This window comes from Prunus persica, chromosome G1, assembly GCF_000346465.2.
Source record: "Prunus persica cultivar Lovell chromosome G1, Prunus_persica_NCBIv2, whole genome shotgun sequence".
In the NCBI taxonomy this organism is placed as follows: Eukaryota; Viridiplantae; Streptophyta; class Magnoliopsida; order Rosales; family Rosaceae; genus Prunus; species Prunus persica.
The window spans coordinates 549205-566045 of record NC_034009.1 but is presented as its reverse complement, the minus strand read 5'-3'; the positions used below and the strand labels follow the sequence as shown (position 1 = coordinate 566045).

Genomic DNA, 16841 nt, shown 5'->3' with positions numbered 1-16841 from the left:
GACTAAAAAATTGTCAACCTTTGCCCTTCATATTTAGGCCTCCAAACACATGTCCTAACTAGTGATAAATAGTGTGTCCTTAGGTATAAAACTATATTAATAAATCATTTATATGTGAAGAGACTTTGTTATCACTCCTTCTCAAAGCTTTAATTCATTAGCACTGCCTGCTCCACTTGGGTGTTGTTATATATTTGTTTAGGAAAACCCAAGAAATCAGATGTGTCCCTACTAATTTTATGCTCTAATAATTAGGGGTTAAACCGAAGTTTCCCAACCAACCACAACAATGTTTATGAGAGAGAGAGAGATTATTGTCCTGTTAATTGATTTTAAGACTAATCAATCAATTAATCTTTTCGGTTTTCCTGAAATAAGGCATCAAGTTGTTTGCTTATTTTTGGTTTCAGTGGACTTGTGATGACAACCGAATGTCGTTCTCTCTCTCATTACATGCTTCTGCTTCTACTCTCTTAATTCCTTCAACCTTTGGTGATTTTGGTAGGGCAGAAAGAGACCATATACATAAACACACCAATATATTGTCATCATTCGAGATCATTACAAATTACATGGGAGGTGGTCTTCTCCCATCTTTAGATGATCTTCTCAACGTTCCTAATGGCTAAGATTCCATGTAGAAGACAAGTCCATGTTCGATTTCATTGGAGAGTAATTTAGACTATCAATTCAATTGTACTTGAAGAAAAAAAAAACACTATTGTGGCTGCTCTTTTAAGCAAATTTAACATTGTTTCAAGTCCAAACCCTTCTTTTTTTTCAAATGCATCCATCCAAATAAATCGAATTTTTGAAGTTTGAAAGTGAAGAGTGTAGCTCAGAAAACATCATTTTTTGCCTTCAAGGGAGAATACAAGGATCTTAACAGGGAAGGGAAGGCAAAGATTGTAAATAAAGGATTTACCATCCTCTGATTTGTAAGAAGTTAATGAATTCTTTACTTTGCTATGCTTATGGGCAATTTGTTCTTTCTAGAGAACCTCTTGGTATTTTGGTTCTCACCTGATATGGCTCAGGGGCAAAAATAGAGAATCATTCATCAAATTGAATTTATCATCTAGAAAAAGCAATCGAACTGAATTGAGAAAACAGTGATTTAGCTAATTCGTAAATACCAAACAGCATACAAGTGTACGACTATCTATCAGAAAGAACTACGGCCAAAATACTTAAAACCATCACAAGGAACAACCAAGTATCTTAATACAAAACAAAATTTAATTCTCAGCTCAATCCTCAACAACATTTTCGTCTTTAAAGGCAAATCTCTACTGATCAATATTTAATAGGAGCAATGATCTCTAGCTGAGGACCTAGTTTCTCCTCAGCAACCTTTTCTGCCTTCACCCTCAGCTTGTTCAACTGTTTCTTCCTCTCATATGCAAGCTGGGCCCTCTCCTTCCTCTTGTTCTCAAGCTCCTGCACAGCCACAGATAAATTCATTAGTGACTATTTGTAAGTACAGGAATCAATGGCAACAAACTCATTCCAAGAAGCAAATAGAATCCACATGCCTCAAGCTCAAAACGCACAACAAAATTAAATGTAGATGTCGGGAAGCAAAGTTGTAAACTGATTGACACGAGGGCACATATGAATTGTCGTCCATGTAACTCAATGCAAAGCAAACTAATGTGATGATTTTTATGAACATAACCCTTCTCTGGAATGGTGTTCTTAGCTATTAGTCATTTGTGCACTTACAGGGGATGCACTAATGCAAGCTCCAAAAGTTCTAGACACTGACATACAAATGTATACCCAATCTACCGTAAAAGACTAATGTGCTAACATACAGAGTAAGACACCATTTAAAGCCAGGTAGATAGATACACACAAAAATAAAGTCTTGATAGGATCCAACAGGCTTTAGCAAATAAAAATAATCAACTCCACCACTATAACACGCTGGACGAAGCATTGTTCAAAACATGCCACCACAACTACTAAATTCACTATGCATTTAAGTGTGAGAACACCCTTTTAACATGTAAACAACCAAATAGTGGAAACTAAAATCCGATGCAACTTGATCCAATTGAATACAACCATAAAATGGGCGTATTACTCTGAACTAAAAAGAGAAAATAATATGTTTTACCCAAACACAAGGACACAAAAAACTGAGTAAGAGCAAACAAGAAAAGCATGTAATTCTCACCTTGATGGTCTCATAGTGATTCCATCCAACCTCAGATGAAAGCTTGCCCAACAAACAGTACTTGTGTCCTGCTTGAAGCCTCAAAACCCTGATAATTTTAAAAAACAATAACCTTTCAGTTCACGAAAACAGAACCAAACAAAAATAACAAAATTACGTAAACAAAATCAACAAACTAGTTTGAAAGCTCACTTGAGAGCATCAGGAATGACCATCCTCTTTATCTTATCATAAGGAGGTGGAACACCCTCGTATGCCTTCAAACGGGCAAGTGCGGCTGCACCACGCTTGGTCTTGTGAGGAATCATTCTGCGAACCAAAGACACAAGTACAAAATTACTGCAAAATAATTTATACAAAGAAATTCCCTATTAAGTGAAATAAAGCAGAAAACGCAACTACCGTTCCAACTAAAAACGTAGATCACCTATTGAATCAATAAAATAAATATAAATAACAAAATAGGACTATAACATATAATGAGTTGTAGATCATTTTCTTCAAAATCAGCAAATTTACCAGAAAACTAAACAAGTCCAAGACTTTTCAACTCCTATTCTATTCCGACATTTAACATAATAGAATAAGAAACACAAATTAATAGAATCACTCTCGTCCAGTTCCCAGATTAAACTAAATAATGGGCACCAGGCATTCTGTTCGGTTACTAAGAAAATGAAACAAAATCCAACAAACCCAGAAAACCCTAGCTCAAACTCAAGAAAACGTACATAAATCTAGAAATCAGCAAACAAAGAGAGTGAGAGAGAAACGACGACGTACCCACGGATGGTGCGCCAGAGGATCTTAGCTGGGGCACGGAAGTGAATGGGACCATGAGAGGGCTTGGTGTTCATGCGCTTGCGCAAGAATCTCATGTACTTCATCTTCTGCCTGACGAGACCACCGGAGATGCAGATCTCCTCGCATCGAACCACCACGACCTTCTGCCCATTGAGAAGCTCTTTGGCGAGTATCGACGCCAGGCGACCCAGCATGTGGTGGCGGGCGTCCACCACGACGCGCTTAGCGCAGATTCCTGAACCAGACACCATTGTTTTCAAGCTCTCTAACCCAAAGCGGCTGTGAAGTGAGAGAAATGGGTGCGTAAGGGTTAGGGTTTTGGGATGCCGTGGTTTATAAAGAAGGCGTATATAAGGTTGGAGGGTTTGGTTGGCTGCTGGCTGGTGTAGCTTTGTATGTGGTGGGGATTGATGGGTTGTGTGTCATCTGGGCTTAGATGGTCGCCACGTAGCCCACAGGTATGCCAGGTCAAAGGCCCAAATAAAATATATGGGCTGGGAGGGTTAATTTTCTTTCTTGGGTAAAACAAAACAATTAGCTCATAGGGCCGATTACAAACGTCTCTAGGCCGCGCTCCAAGCCAAGGTCCAAAGTGAGGAGCTAACGTTATTCTTTTAGAAATAGGCCCATACCGAAGGTAGCTAGGATACCGAACTTCTTTTTTTTTTTTTTTTTTTAACGGAACACTTCTAACGTACCCCATGAGAGAAAATGTCACCAGAAGGAGGAAGAGCTCATCGAGACGAAGAAGACGGCGGGGTTGGACCGGCTTTGTCCGAAACCCTTGACACCAAATGTGTTCGAAGAGAAAGAAAAGATGAAGCCCTAGACTTTTTTTTTTTTTTTTATTATGCGGCACCAAACATTTTACTTGTAATTCTTGGTTACAAAGTTTTTTTTCATATATATACAAACGATATTCTATTTTAATCTAATCTAAATTATGGGGAGAGGGATTCGAACTCGGATGCAGAGTTGGGAGCACATCCACTCTAGTCAACTTGGCTAAGCTCATAACTACAAGTTACAAACTTATTTAACAATAGGTGGTAACAAAATTAAATTTAGTAACCCTTCTTCAAAAATGAGCAATAATAGCGTTATGTCGTGTCAAATTCTTTACCCATTATTTGGAACCCAAAAAAAAAAAAAAACAATCATATCCATTGACTTTTGATTGGAGCTATTATATATGCACAAGTACAATCGACCTAGTTAATTGATGAAAAAGGGTCTCCCAATCGTTTCCAGTGATAAGTTTGAAATTTCAAGCTGTAAGATAGTGGAAGGAAGAGAATAAAGCCAATTGAAGCCACATGGGTCAACTCTTTTAAGACAAATGCGACCAAGCAAGCATGATTGAATGATACACACAACAAAAATGAGGTGGTGATGGATGAACCTTCACAATTAAATCCAAATGCTTAAGGGACCCTCTGAGAATGGCAACGTCTCAGGGCAGTCGAATAAAACCAAAAGAGTCATTTCTGGCAAGTCAACGACCCGCGGCAACAAGGTATGGGACCCGTTGACCTTCTAACTCATGTATCACCAAAATTGTTTTCATTCAATCAAAGTCAACAACATGTATGACAGAAGTTGTCTCCACACTCCCTCTGCTGCCATAACAGATACTATTCTCCTTCCCCACAAGATAGAAACAGAGAGAGAGCATGTGGGGGTGAGCAGCTTCATCAGTATCTATTTTAAATATACATATGGGGAAAGATATTTGATACTACCATGTAATTATCAATTAATCACATTTTTGTAGGAAGGATGTTACATATATGATGTTAAGATTTCAAAAGGACGGACGAGTAATCCACTATAATACTAACATCGATACTTTCAACAACTTAACCACAAATATCCTAGTAAATATGTAGTTTTACTACAAAGCGTATTTGTTAGGTAATGAAACCACACACTTGGATTTTTTTGTATCTTATTTTCTTAGGTTTCTAATGTGGTATTTTTACAATCTTCAACAATTAATAGCTAAGTTGTTCTACTTCTATAAACTAGACATTCAAACAAGAAACTGAAAAGGTTCATCGATTTTGAAGAGAGATGACCACTATATATAAGAATTAATTTGTTCAATGATGAGAATTTGAAGAGATTTCAGAACCACTACATGCCTTTAATATCAATCTGGAAGAGGAAATACATGTAATGTTACTTATTTAGGACAAAGGAATGTAGCTAGTAATCTGCAGGTTCAACTGATGTTATACCACCAGAGACCACACTACTAGCTCATTAATTTCTTTTTCTCTTTTTCATAAACAATAAATATAAATAGATCAGAATCCAAAAGAAAAGGCTGTAAGATTCAAGTTCCACCATCATCATCACATGCTGGCGGTGTTTGCATGAATAAAACTGAATATCTGCTGAACTGAGGTTGCTATATCTTCAGCCGTGAACCTCGATTCACTCTCAACCTGCCCATCATTTATATATATATATAACCCAGATTAATTAATTGCATATGCTAAAATAATGTTTTATAATCTCAACTATATATACACGTACCTTGACATTAAAGGAATATAGAACAGTTTGTTCGATGGTGGTGATGTTAGTGTGAAGAATGTTAAGCTGCAAATCCTCAAGCGCAGCAATGGCCTTAATGAGCTGCCCTGGTCTCCTTTGAGACAAAATCTTGATCATCGCATCAAACCCTAAAACTTTCACCTCAACATCAGCAAAGCACGACTTGTTCTCAGCCGTTTCTTCTCGAAGCCCCGTTTCGAAGTCGACGAACTTGATAGGATCATTTGGATTCACAGGCAAATTAGCAGCCGGAAAGATTAATGGTCCCCCGCTGCCGCCTTGAGCTGCCTGTACTGCAGGCATCACCGCCATAGCCATCGCTCCTGCAGATTCTCCCACCTCATGTCTTGGAGCTTCTCCTAAGAGCCTTCTCCGCTTTTGTGATTCCAAGCACTGAAGCAACTGCTCTAATTCTCTCACAAACTCTATGGCTCCTCCAATGATAGAAGCTTGATCCCCCTGCATACATTCAATTAAAAAATATTTCAGTGGTGAAGGAGGTCGTGAGTTCAAATTTCATGGACGAAAGTTGTTGAATTGAAAGAAAACAGTTAAACAATATATACTTACTCGTTGTACATATGAGCCAGGCATGAGGGACCGGAGCACACGAAGATGCTCATTCATTTGCTTCCTGCGGTTTCTTTCCACGGCGATGTGGGTCATCCGCTGGCTTTCGACTTCTTGAGTCGTCTTGGTAGTTCTTGGTCTTTTTCTTTTGTTCTTGGCTGCAGGCTCCGGTTCTACTCCTCCTCTAGGGTTGTTTTCAAGATCTTCTCCAAGAAACTGGAGCTGCTGCACGGAATTACTACCCGAAACCCGAGCCTCCTCATCTTGATCTTCTTCCATTGACTTTGTCTTGCCTTCTTCACCCAACCCTGTAAATCTCTCTTCAGCTTGTGGAACCATGACATCGTTGTCGAACTTGTCGTTCAACACCGGAAACTTGAGGAAGTAAACAGGGTCAACTCCGGAGGGTTCTTCTTCTGAAATCTTGGTTTGGTTTAAGCCCAACTTGGGTCCAAAATCCGCAAACTGCATCACGTCGGCGAAGCTCAGCTTATCAAAAGAAGTACTTGTTGAACCACAAAACCCAGCTGGAGCTAGTTGTGTGCTCATTTGTTGTTGCTGTTGTTGTAGTTGATGGTGATTGTTCATCAAGTAATTGACCATTCCATTGTTGTTCTCACTTGGAGTCTCGTCGATGCGAGACTTCATCATCTGCTGATCTTCATCATGATGATGATCTAGGGTGTAATCCAGGTTGTTAAAGTTACCAGGGGGCATAAAAGCCTGCAATATTTCATAATCAGAGCAAAAGAACAACATGGTGATTGATGACAATATTTGTCAACAGAAAATAAACAAAAAGTAAAAGGGAAGTGAGATAAGCAGTGTAAGATGGAGAGAAAGCTGAATTTTGTACCGAGTAGTTGTTCTCCTCTTTCTCCATATGTACAGAATATATAGTATATGATGAAGAGGAGGACGACGAGTACAACTTTAAGGGAAAACCCTAGGCCCGGGGTGGGAGCTAAATTGAGGCAAGGACAAATTACCCTGGTGGAAACTAGGACAGCTTTGGCCCTATACCTGAAACAATGTTAAAATGCATGAAATTACGGACTGTAGATAAATTAATTGCTTGAAGACTGATAAAACAGACAATATAGACAAGTTAGATAACAATAATCATCAAAGGTTAGAAACAGTACAAATTTATATCCAAGACAAAGGCCAACAGAAACTGCACCAAACCCCACCTTTTTTAAGAGATTGGAGGAAAGGATCTTGCAATTTTAGAAGAGATTTGGCTACGTGGTTCAGTTATGTCTATATATCTGTAATGGGCCAGCCAGAATTGCCGTGAGAGAGAGAGAGAGAGAGAGGAGCCTGTGGGATTAATTTGGTTGTCACAGTTTCACCTCACTGTCACGGCCTCCTTTAATTTATGTGCGTCACAGGACGAGAGCGCCACATATACTCTCCCCCATGACGATTATTAAGGCTTAGCCGCTTGTGAACATTTTATAATTTCCACTTTCAACTTTTCAACTTTTCAAAGAGATTACCTACCAACAAGATTCATGACCTTATTCTTCTTTTTCTAACTTTTCTCTTCTTTTTTCTTCTAAAAATTACAAATCAATCGGGAAGCTAGATAACTCAACTGCATGTGATTCCTTATTAATTGGGGGCATAGATAAGATCGATCTATCTACCTAGCTTGATGAATTTTCAACAATAATTGACTCAATTTCGTAACACGTTCTTTTGTTACTTTAATAGAAAGGCAGCCGAGGTGGGTTTTCCAAATGAAACGTTGGCACAGAGCCATTGTTGTTGATCATAGCCATTGACCCCGAATAGTTACGGATGGTACTGGCCGGGTTCGGGACTGGTGATCACAATACCATTATTTATGTACTTGATCTTCATTCCCACTCATGTTTCTATCTAATCCTCCTTAAAGGATTTTATGAAAATCTCTATAGTTAGAGGCGGAGTTAGAATTGTAAGTTTATAAGAGATAAAATATAGAGAACAAGCTATAATTGGATTATTTTTACACAAGTTTAATAAATTTAACTTCCATATACAACTTAGGCCAAAAAACAAACAAACAAACACACACACACACATGAATTGAAATCAACTCAATCCAATTTCAAAACTTCATAATCCTACTCAATCACCATTAAAAGATAAAAACTTCATCATTCGAGTCTTGCAAAACAAATAAGTCCACTGCACAAACCAATAATTTAAGTCAACTACAAAACTGACCACACACTACAAAGTTCATCAAATAAGACTCAAAAACTTCAATAAAACATTTGCTTCCTCATGCATATATATTTCCAAACGTTCACAACTGACTTGCTAAACCACACAAGGAAATAAGACAAATGAAATTCCATGCACACTGACACACACTTGCCAATATTCACGGCACCAATATTTGAATATAGTTGGCCTACTCATGATTCCTCGTATGTTTAATTTTATAGTTAGAATTCCATCCCCATTATATACATTTGCTTAAAAAGTCATATATATGTTGAATAAGAAAATTGAGCAGGGGCAAGATACTATTTTCATTATCCAAAAAGAACGGAGAAAAGGTTAACAAATTTAAGGGATAAAGACCATGTTTTGTTTCTTGTGGCTTCACTTTGCGAGAAGGAATATATTATGTTACCCAATGTAGCTATCTATGATTCTATGACTATGAGGAATAGAGGTTGCATTAATCCCCTGTTGAAACATTATTTGCTGACGGGGCTCAAATCTAACATCCCAGTATCACCAGAGATGACAATTGAATTGAAACTCTTTAAAAATAAAATTGTATACAAGAAATTGAAATTTAACAATTTCACCGTAAGTAAAAACAAGCAAGTCAACAATATCCATGGCATACTCAGCGCGAATTTCTGACTATCAGAAGAGAATAAAAATGATAACTAAACTGAAAATCACGAAGTGTATTCAAACGCCTGAGGAGGCTGCGGTTCCTCGTCAACTGCCATGGCTGAAGCAGAAGCTGGCTGTCCCGTTGCTGATCCACCAGCAGCTGATGTTGTAGAAGAGGGTGTGTCTGTAAGCGAAAGCACCTCGGGTTCAGTCGGTTTCAGATCTCTCAAGAGAACAAACCCGGATGGTGCTAACTTGATGGGCTCATATCTGCTTCCTTCCAGAAATTTAATGTATTGCTCCTGAGCAGGAACCACCCTAGCTGGGTTGGTCAAAATCTCAAACGAAGGCTCCGGCTCTGATTTCTTCTCAACTGAGCTATCAACCTGCCAAAGGGAAGAAGGGGAGTTGGATTCAGAACAATTATGATATCATAAACTAAGCATTGCAAAGTAAATAGATCCCATCATATTCTCTCTTCCAATTGTTAGTACTAGTTTGGATCATGGCTGTGTATGCAGCTCAAGCAATCTTTTAAAAGAAAAATAAAATTTAAACACTAAACTTATATCATTCTCATAAGTTTAAATGCAAAAATGGAACAGAGGAAGAAGAAGAAAAGGTGGGATGGGCCCATTATGCCCATACTGCTCACCTGCATTGAATCCCCATCTTTCTCACTAGATGATTTTCCTTTTCCAGAATGTGCATATGAACTCTCTGCCCCAGATAACTTTTCAGCGTTTGCCTTTTGATCTGCTTCTTTCTTGGCCCTAGCTTTGGTGGCCTTTGCTGATGTTGAAAGTACAGCAGTGGGGAGTTTTACAGCCGATGTAGTGGTTGGCACGGTGGTCGGTTTAGGATATTCAAACAGTGAAGGTTTTGCATGTGACAGGAACTCAAACTTTGGAACTTTCAGGTCAGAGTTCAGTCCTATCAATGCTGTTGGTGAGAATGACAAGCTTAGGAAGTATATAAGGGGATACCAGTACCAAAATTGGCTAAAAACAGCAAGGCCAACAACTGCAGTAACTTTATCATGTTTTGTCTTAGAAAGCAGTCTTATCGTCACATTCCTTCCACCAGCATCAAGAATTCCAGAGGCCAAGATTGCTCCCATTTTGCTCATGGTGTCCTCATGCTTATCAAGAATTATTTTCTCCAATTGCCGCCTATAAGATTAGTACACAAATTGTTGCAAAATGAGAGAGAGAGAGAGAGAGAGAGAGAGAGAGTTGGAAAACTTTGCAATTTTATGATGACAGTACCTGAAAGCTCCAACACGAGAATCACTGGCTTCACTAATCTGGACCATGACCATTGCCATTGCAATGAGGGCACCTTGGCGCACAAAGTCAACAACATCTGAAGTCAGAGGCTCTAACAAAGATATGGCCTCACTCAAGCCAGTACCAGCACAGGAAATGCCTACGGCAAGAGCAGCACCATATCGAACATGAGGATTGTAAGACTCAGATAGCAAGGAGACAATTCGAGGCGTCTGCAATTTACCAGTGCAATTTTGGAGACATAAGGTATTTATCAGACCAACAGAAAAATAAAAAGGGTATCAAGCCTTTGGGAAACAACAGAAGATGGACGATCAGAGACAGAAATACACAAATAAGAAAACACCAACCTGCTCTGGCTCGGAGTACAAGACAAAACCAAGTGCTAGAACAGCAGTCCTCCTAACATCATCACTCACATCTGATACAGCAAAATGCAGCAGCTGGCGAATGGCCTTGTTGTTTGCTGTCCCACTGTAGGCCAATGCCAATGCATACATACCACCATAACGTAGAATAGGATCTTGGTCTCTTGTCATCTGCTCAATTAGAGTGTCTGCTTCTTCTTCTCTTCCATATACAGTCAGGGCAATTCCCAATGCTAACCCTCTGTACACAGAATACACAGTTAGCAAAGACCATAGCCAAAATGTGCCATTCCTCCCACAGATCACTTTTCTCAATAAATGAATTTTTTTACCAAAAGAAATCCAAGTACAAACTAGGTCACGCAGCTATCTATACCTGATGATCTTTTCATGTTGTGTCTCATGTGCATAAGCAAGCATCTCACTAGCCTTCTCACTTGCAGTTCCAACCATGAGCAAACCCATACTAATCCCAGCAGCTTCGCCAGCAACAGCACTGTCAGTGTAGAGCACACTTTTACAATCATCGTAGATCTCTTCATCAGCAGTTCCTAAAGCTGACAAGCCAAGACCTAAGCATGCACCATGTTGAATAACCTGCATCAAAGGTCCCATTAGAAAATTTTGGCGATAAACTAATGTGCACAAAAAGACGCAATCACTAATATATATATATATATATATATATATATATGTAGTGCACACCTCCACATTAGTACTGCGTAGGCTATCACGAAGGAATTGTTTGATGCCCTCGCCATGGTTGGCATGAATGAGACCCAGAGCATACAGGGCACCACCTTCTGAGTATGGACTTCCACCACCACCTGCCCCACCCTGAGGCAAGTAAGGTGCCATCAGAGATCTTCCCTGCTGCAGGTGGCCTCTGTGAATAACACCTAGCCCTGCTGTGGCACTGAATTTAGCCCAATTTGTGGCTCTACTTAACCAATCCTGAGAATTTAAAGAACTGAAGTGGTCAATATTCTTAGCAAAGAAAATAGAATATAACATTGCAAAAGGTGCAAAAGGAAATAGTAAGATATCTGCTTCACCAGATTCTCCCTCAGAAACGTGTCAACAGTTGTTCCAGCATGCATAATTGCATTAGCATAAATAGTAGCACTGTGGCATACACTATTTCTCATCTCAACAGACTGCTTTATTGTCTTCAGAATAAGAAGATCGGACCTATATGCAATTAACAGAAAACAGTCAAAACACTTCTCAACCAATGATTTCCAAAAGAAATTTATAAGTTAATGAAATAAAATATATGGGAAGAATTTAGCAGCCTCACTTGTTATGACTGTACAAAAATTGTAAAGTTAACTGTATCGATGTCTCTCCAGACAAAATTCCTTTAATTTTCGTCAGCCTCTCAGAATAGATCACTTCTTTAGGATCTTCATGCACGGTTGCATTTGAAGTAGAACTTCCATCTGTCATTTGAACATCCTCCGCAGAACTTTCATTTTGAGCAGCATTACTTTCACTTTGAGCAGCATTACTTTCACCTTGAGCAGCATTACTTTCACTTTGAGCAGCTTCACTAGATTGTGGTTGTGCAGATTCTGGCTGTGCAGATTCTGGCTGAGCAGATTCTGAAGGTTGAATCTTGGGAGGTGAAAGGCGATTTCTAACATTTAAGAGAAAAGCTTGGTGCTCATTCTCTATTAGATCAAAGGCTATTTGAAATGCCAAAAGTGCATCGTCCTTGTTTTCAGAGCGCAGAAGATTTTCCAATATGCTTGCTACACCTTCTGGTTCATCCAAGAACATGAGACACTGACAAATGCTCAAGTAATCTGGAGATGGCAGCTTTTGATACACTTTGACAAGAAGACGAAGTACCTGTACAAAAACCAAACAAGGACAAATGCTGTCAATCTCCCCAATAAAGAATATTTGCACAACGCATGACTTGATTTAATCAACCAACATAAACAAAAAGCATTAATAGAATGTGAGAAATTACAAAACATGATGTTTCCGGAAACATGATGCAAGAAAAGGAGACACAAAAGGGACAGCCACATGGACTACGTATAACATTTTCCAATCACATTGTCTGATTGTTTTTGGTCTTAGTTCCAAACTTATTGTATGCCCTTCTTAGTTTAACATCAAGATTTATCATATAGAAAGTAACCAGAAAAACATATATAAGAAGAAACAACGGGAGAGCACCTCTAAAGTTTATAACAGTGTTATCCAATATTAAAGCCAACTTAATCTGTGTGAGGCAAAAAATCAGAACACCTTCCTATTAACTCCACAGCCTCTAATAATTCTATGCAATCAAACATTAAATTGCTATGAAAGAGAAACCTAAATTACGTTGTGAAAGTATAAAAACATATTGAAGCTATGTACTGTATTGCACCATCATACTTCTACAGAAGTAACCAACAAAGAAAATGCCTTTATTTTTTTCTGTATCACTGCATATTTATAGAGAGTATTGTGGCTACAAACAATGCAAAAACAGAAACATTATATTAACAATAATATGTTCGCAAAAGAAAGAGCAAAGTCTTACCTCATGTCTATATTCCCTAAGATTAACAAAGGAATGCGAGACATTAATGCAATATGACAAAGTTCCTTGAACGTTATCACTTTTTGTGATTGCCTCCTCAAGTTTATCCAATCTTCGACATTCAATTGCAATCCCCATAGCTTGTTGGTATCTTCCATCCATGATACACCTAAAGATAAAAAATAGTAAGAGAACTAGAGGTACTTATGTACTGCATACAAAAACATTAGAGGCCTGCGTACTTATTCAGCATTCTCTCCACAATTGCCTCCAACCTAGGATCCACATTTGCTGCTTCAACATTTGATTCTGCTGCCTTAGACTTAAGACTGGCATATTCATCTATGGCTTTAGCTGAGAAGAGGAGCAAACAACCAGAAATGTCATGTGAGTACAGTCCGGTTAAACCTTCCCAAAGTTTCATATATCTAGTCCACTTCTAACAATATCAAATTAAAAAAATGATGGTATCATTGTTAATAAAACAGAGTTGATTATTAAGTTTGCATATCCCCCTTTCATAGTTTCTTCCATTGATGTACATCCCAACTTCTCACGGTCATAGCTATGAGAAGTAAAATTGTAAGCTTTAACGCCTAAGAGTGATTACACTCTATCTTTTGTGCAAGTAAAGAAGAACACAAAAACATTCTTACCAAGAAGAGTATGAACATAATAAGAATCCTCTGACACATCAAATAAGGAACCAGCTCCAAGGGCATAGGAAAGTGAATCATTAAGTTCACCCAAATAATAGAAAACCTGGGGTGAGAAAGAACACAAGTCATGTAAAAAAAACACAGAAGTAGCAAACTCTACATATTCAAAAGAAAAAAAACAGGGAATTTATTTCCACAAATGATGAAGAGAGACAAAGTCCTCAAACCCTACCTGCCAAATTTGAATGAAAGTATTTTGCATTGCTAGTTTACTAATATTTCTAATTATTTATTTGCAACCAAATTGATATTGATCGATCATAAAACCACTTTGGATGCAAGTAAATTCAGAGTGTAATAACGAATCTTGTTTGTAACACAATAGTTTGAAACAAAAAGAATATATAAAAAAGAAAAGGCACCAGAGCAGTGATTTTACCTTTGACACAAGCAAAGCGGCCAGTTGCCTTTGATGCTGATCAAACTCTTCATCTTCATATAAACTTTCACTGAGCAACAAAACAATTTAGAAAAAAAAATTAATAAACACAAAATTTAAGCTAAAAATATTTTGGTTTCTTCAAAATATATGCAAAATCACTTAATTTGAAAGTCAGCATGACTAAGGTTATAGAAGCGCTCTAGCATAACCAATTTATTGACAAGAAGCAGAACCAAACGTTGACAGGGCATAAGCATAGCCCAGGTACTTTGACAGTCAATGTTTGGAAGGAAAAAAACAGCAAAACTTGCATTTCTCCTAAGTTTGTATTATCAGGGTTTACAAATACCAAGACCCCATCTGCATCGTATGTCTCATCTCTACTAATGAAATACAATATTTGCAAACCCTGTAAAAATATACGGAACTCCAATATTTTCTTTCTTATTGCATTATATACTAGCCACCTTCGCCAACACACCAATCACTTCCATCACCGCCCAGAAAACATTCACAAATCTCCAACAGAATCTCTTCTCAGAAAAACGCCTAATTCTCTTAACTGACCAAAATAATAAACCATCTTTCAATGAGAACAAAGAAACAAGAAGTATCCAAAGTACATAAATTTCAACAACAAAAATGTACAATCTCACACATTTGATAGTTGAATTCTCCAAAATACACAAAAACAATTCTTTAAGAAAACTAGCACAAGCAATTAGCTTAGTTGGTCTTAAATCTTCCTCAAATTTCGACTTGAGTTTCAAAAATTGTTTCCCGAAGTTTCTCGCCTATCGAAAAGATGAAGAACAACGAAATGCAAACCCTAATCCCGAAAATGCAACAGAAAATTAAAAAGAAAAAGAAAAAACGAGCGAGCGAGCGAGCGAGAGAAAGTACATGATGGGTACGCTGGTGGAGATCTCGGGCCAAAAGCCGTCAACCAATTTGTTGAGGTTGGATAAAGCGTGGAGCTTGAGCAAAGGATGGGTCTCGTTGAGCATGGCTAATAGCCCACTGGCCGAGCTTACCAAGGTCGCCATAGCTGTACGAACAGGGACCGATTACACCAGCCCTAGGGTTCGAATTGGGTTCAGGAGAATTGGGATTCCGATTTGGGAGAGGTGGATTCGAAACCCTAGGAGCACTAGTAGAATAATATTATAATAGTAAAAAAAAGACAAGACAGAAAGAGAGTAGTAGCAGTGATGGTAGAATGGGCTACTGTTCTGGTTTTGTGTTCTTTAGAGCATACTTACCCAACAAGTCAAAAAAAATTAAAAATATAAATACAAATTAAAAAGGTGGAGGAGTGGACAGTTGTACCAGGAGGATTCCAAACAATTTTCATATTTTATAACTTTTAAAAATAAAAATAAAAATTCAATGGGAGGAGGGTGTCAATCCAATTTCCAAACCTATTTTTGAGCATCCTAACCTAATCCAATTCAAGAATAGTTGGATTTTCCGTATTTGAATTCAACTCAATACAATAGGTATGCAAGTCCAATCCCAATTATAAATAGATTGAATGGGTTGAATTTAACATAAAACATGCATGAAATAAAAATTGTATAAGAAAATAAAGTAAGCAATAAAATTCGTACTTCTTCTTTAAAAGAAATATAAATTCATATTGGACTTGAACTTAAATACATTTCATACAACACTCTTCTCCTGTCTTAGAGACACCTTATAGAATCCCTTACAAATTTTATTTCAACAATATGGAATGTTTATCTTTCAATGCTTCATTCATAGATCTTCTTGAAAAGAATTAGACAAATTTAAAACAAATGGTTGTATGTTTGTTTCCAATAAAATAAATTAATTCCTTGTTATGGCTACCTTTTGCAAATGCATGGTCAACCTAAGAGCGGAGCCAACATCTATATTCATTCGGGAGCTTCTATAATGAGGGGCTATGTTGAAGGATTACAATGAGGGGGTTCAATTTAACAGTCCAATAATAACTTTGCACTGGATTGAACGACTATTAAGAACCTTCTCATTATAACCACTCACTGGCCTTGACAACTCAACCAGTCTCATAGTGTTGGAGCGGGATTTCTTTTAAGATAAAATGCCTCCACATGTTCTTGATTGAAAAGAACTTCATATCGCTTCTTAAAAAACTAATGGCACAAAAAGGGGGAGTACTTGCAAAAGAAACTCTGACGCACAAGTCAGTGCTTATACGATGAACTCTCAATGCTCAATTGAATTTTTCGTACTTTTGGCTGAGGTTTCGTTGGGCTTTTATAGCGCTTCAAGCCCTTAGATTTAGCCCCACCTCATTGACTTCACGCATCTCATCCCCTATTTCATAATCGTGGGGAGTCGTTGGTTGGGTTATGCCCCCTACCTCGCACTTCTTTAGTCGTAGGGAAGTCCAACTAACCCATGTCTTCATTTGCTCTTAATAGTGACGGGTTTGGCCTTAATATGTGGGATTTGATTTTTGGTTCCCACACATAGACTTCATTATAACTTATAACTTCCATTAATGAGCATGAGAAGTTGGCCAAAGGACACACCACCTCCAAGAAGGCGCTATTTCAAGTCAATCACTC

General features: G+C 38.1%; 3 protein-coding genes across 4 annotated transcripts; all 3 read right to left on the bottom strand.

Annotated features, from left to right (window-relative positions):
• Positions 1080-3328, bottom strand: LOC18790735 (60S ribosomal protein L13a-4). Its single transcript, XM_007223387.2, has 4 exons — positions 2966-3328; positions 2375-2491; positions 2183-2270; positions 1080-1440 (listed from the first exon to the last, which is right to left on the bottom strand). The coding sequence occupies exons 1-4, from the start codon at positions 3235-3237 to the stop codon at positions 1297-1299; spliced, it is 621 nt and encodes a 206-aa protein (XP_007223449.1). The 5' UTR covers positions 3238-3328; the 3' UTR covers positions 1080-1296.
• LOC18793397 (transcription factor FAMA) lies at positions 5112-7408 on the bottom strand. Of its 2 annotated transcripts, XM_020570077.1 has the most exons (5): positions 7312-7408; positions 6975-7141; positions 6119-6841; positions 5528-6007; positions 5112-5436 (listed from the first exon to the last, which is right to left on the bottom strand). In XM_020570077.1, exons 2-5 carry the CDS (start codon positions 6999-7001, stop codon positions 5344-5346), a joined length of 1323 nt encoding a protein of 440 aa, XP_020425666.1. In that variant the 5' UTR covers positions 7002-7141; positions 7312-7408; the 3' UTR covers positions 5112-5343. The 2 variants fall into 2 exon arrangements, with proteins under 2 accessions (XP_020425666.1, XP_007224326.2); XM_007224264.2 differs by lacking the exons at positions 6975-7141; positions 7312-7408 and having other exon boundaries at positions 6119-6965.
• On the bottom strand, positions 8794-15603 carry LOC18790236 (26S proteasome non-ATPase regulatory subunit 1 homolog A). Its single transcript, XM_007226993.2, has 13 exons — positions 15169-15603; positions 14263-14332; positions 13821-13926; positions 13407-13518; positions 13165-13333; positions 11923-12476; positions 11678-11813; positions 11328-11576; positions 10999-11219; positions 10605-10863; positions 10234-10466; positions 9621-10137; positions 8794-9351 (listed from the first exon to the last, which is right to left on the bottom strand). Exons 1-13 carry the CDS (start codon positions 15309-15311, stop codon positions 9028-9030), a joined length of 3093 nt encoding a protein of 1030 aa, XP_007227055.1. The 5' UTR covers positions 15312-15603; the 3' UTR covers positions 8794-9027.

Bases quoted from the DNA above. Each gene is read 5' to 3' on its own strand.
- LOC18790735 (XM_007223387.2), bottom strand. From the start codon at position 3,237: ATGGTGTCTGGTTCAGGAATCTGCGCTAAGCGCGTCGTGGTGGACGCC. The intron at 2,271-2,374 runs GTGAGCTTTCAA...TAAAATTATCAG, and splicing joins GTCATTCCTGATGCTCTCAA to GGTTTTGAGGCTTCAAGCAG. The intron at 1,441-2,182 runs GTGAGAATTACA...GTGGCTGTGCAG, and splicing joins ATCACTATGAGACCATCAAG to GAGCTTGAGAACAAGAGGAA.
- LOC18793397 (XM_007224264.2), bottom strand. From the start codon at position 6,877: ATGTTGTTCTTTTGCTCTGATTATGAAATATTGCAGGCTTTTATGCCC. The intron at 6,008-6,118 runs GTAAGTATATAT...GAATGTATGCAG, and splicing joins CTGGCTCATATGTACAACGA to GGGGATCAAGCTTCTATCAT. The intron at 5,437-5,527 runs GTACGTGTATAT...AATGATGGGCAG, and splicing joins TATATTCCTTTAATGTCAAG to GTTGAGAGTGAATCGAGGTT.
- LOC18790236 (XM_007226993.2), bottom strand. From the start codon at position 15,311: ATGGCGACCTTGGTAAGCTCGGCCAGTGGGCTATTAGCCATGCTCAAC. The intron at 13,519-13,820 runs GTAAGAATGTTT...TCCTCTTCTCAG, and splicing joins TTATGTTCATACTCTTCTTG to CTAAAGCCATAGATGAATAT. The intron at 11,814-11,922 runs GTGAGGCTGCTA...AATTGCATATAG, and splicing joins TTTTTGTACAGTCATAACAA to GTCCGATCTTCTTATTCTGA.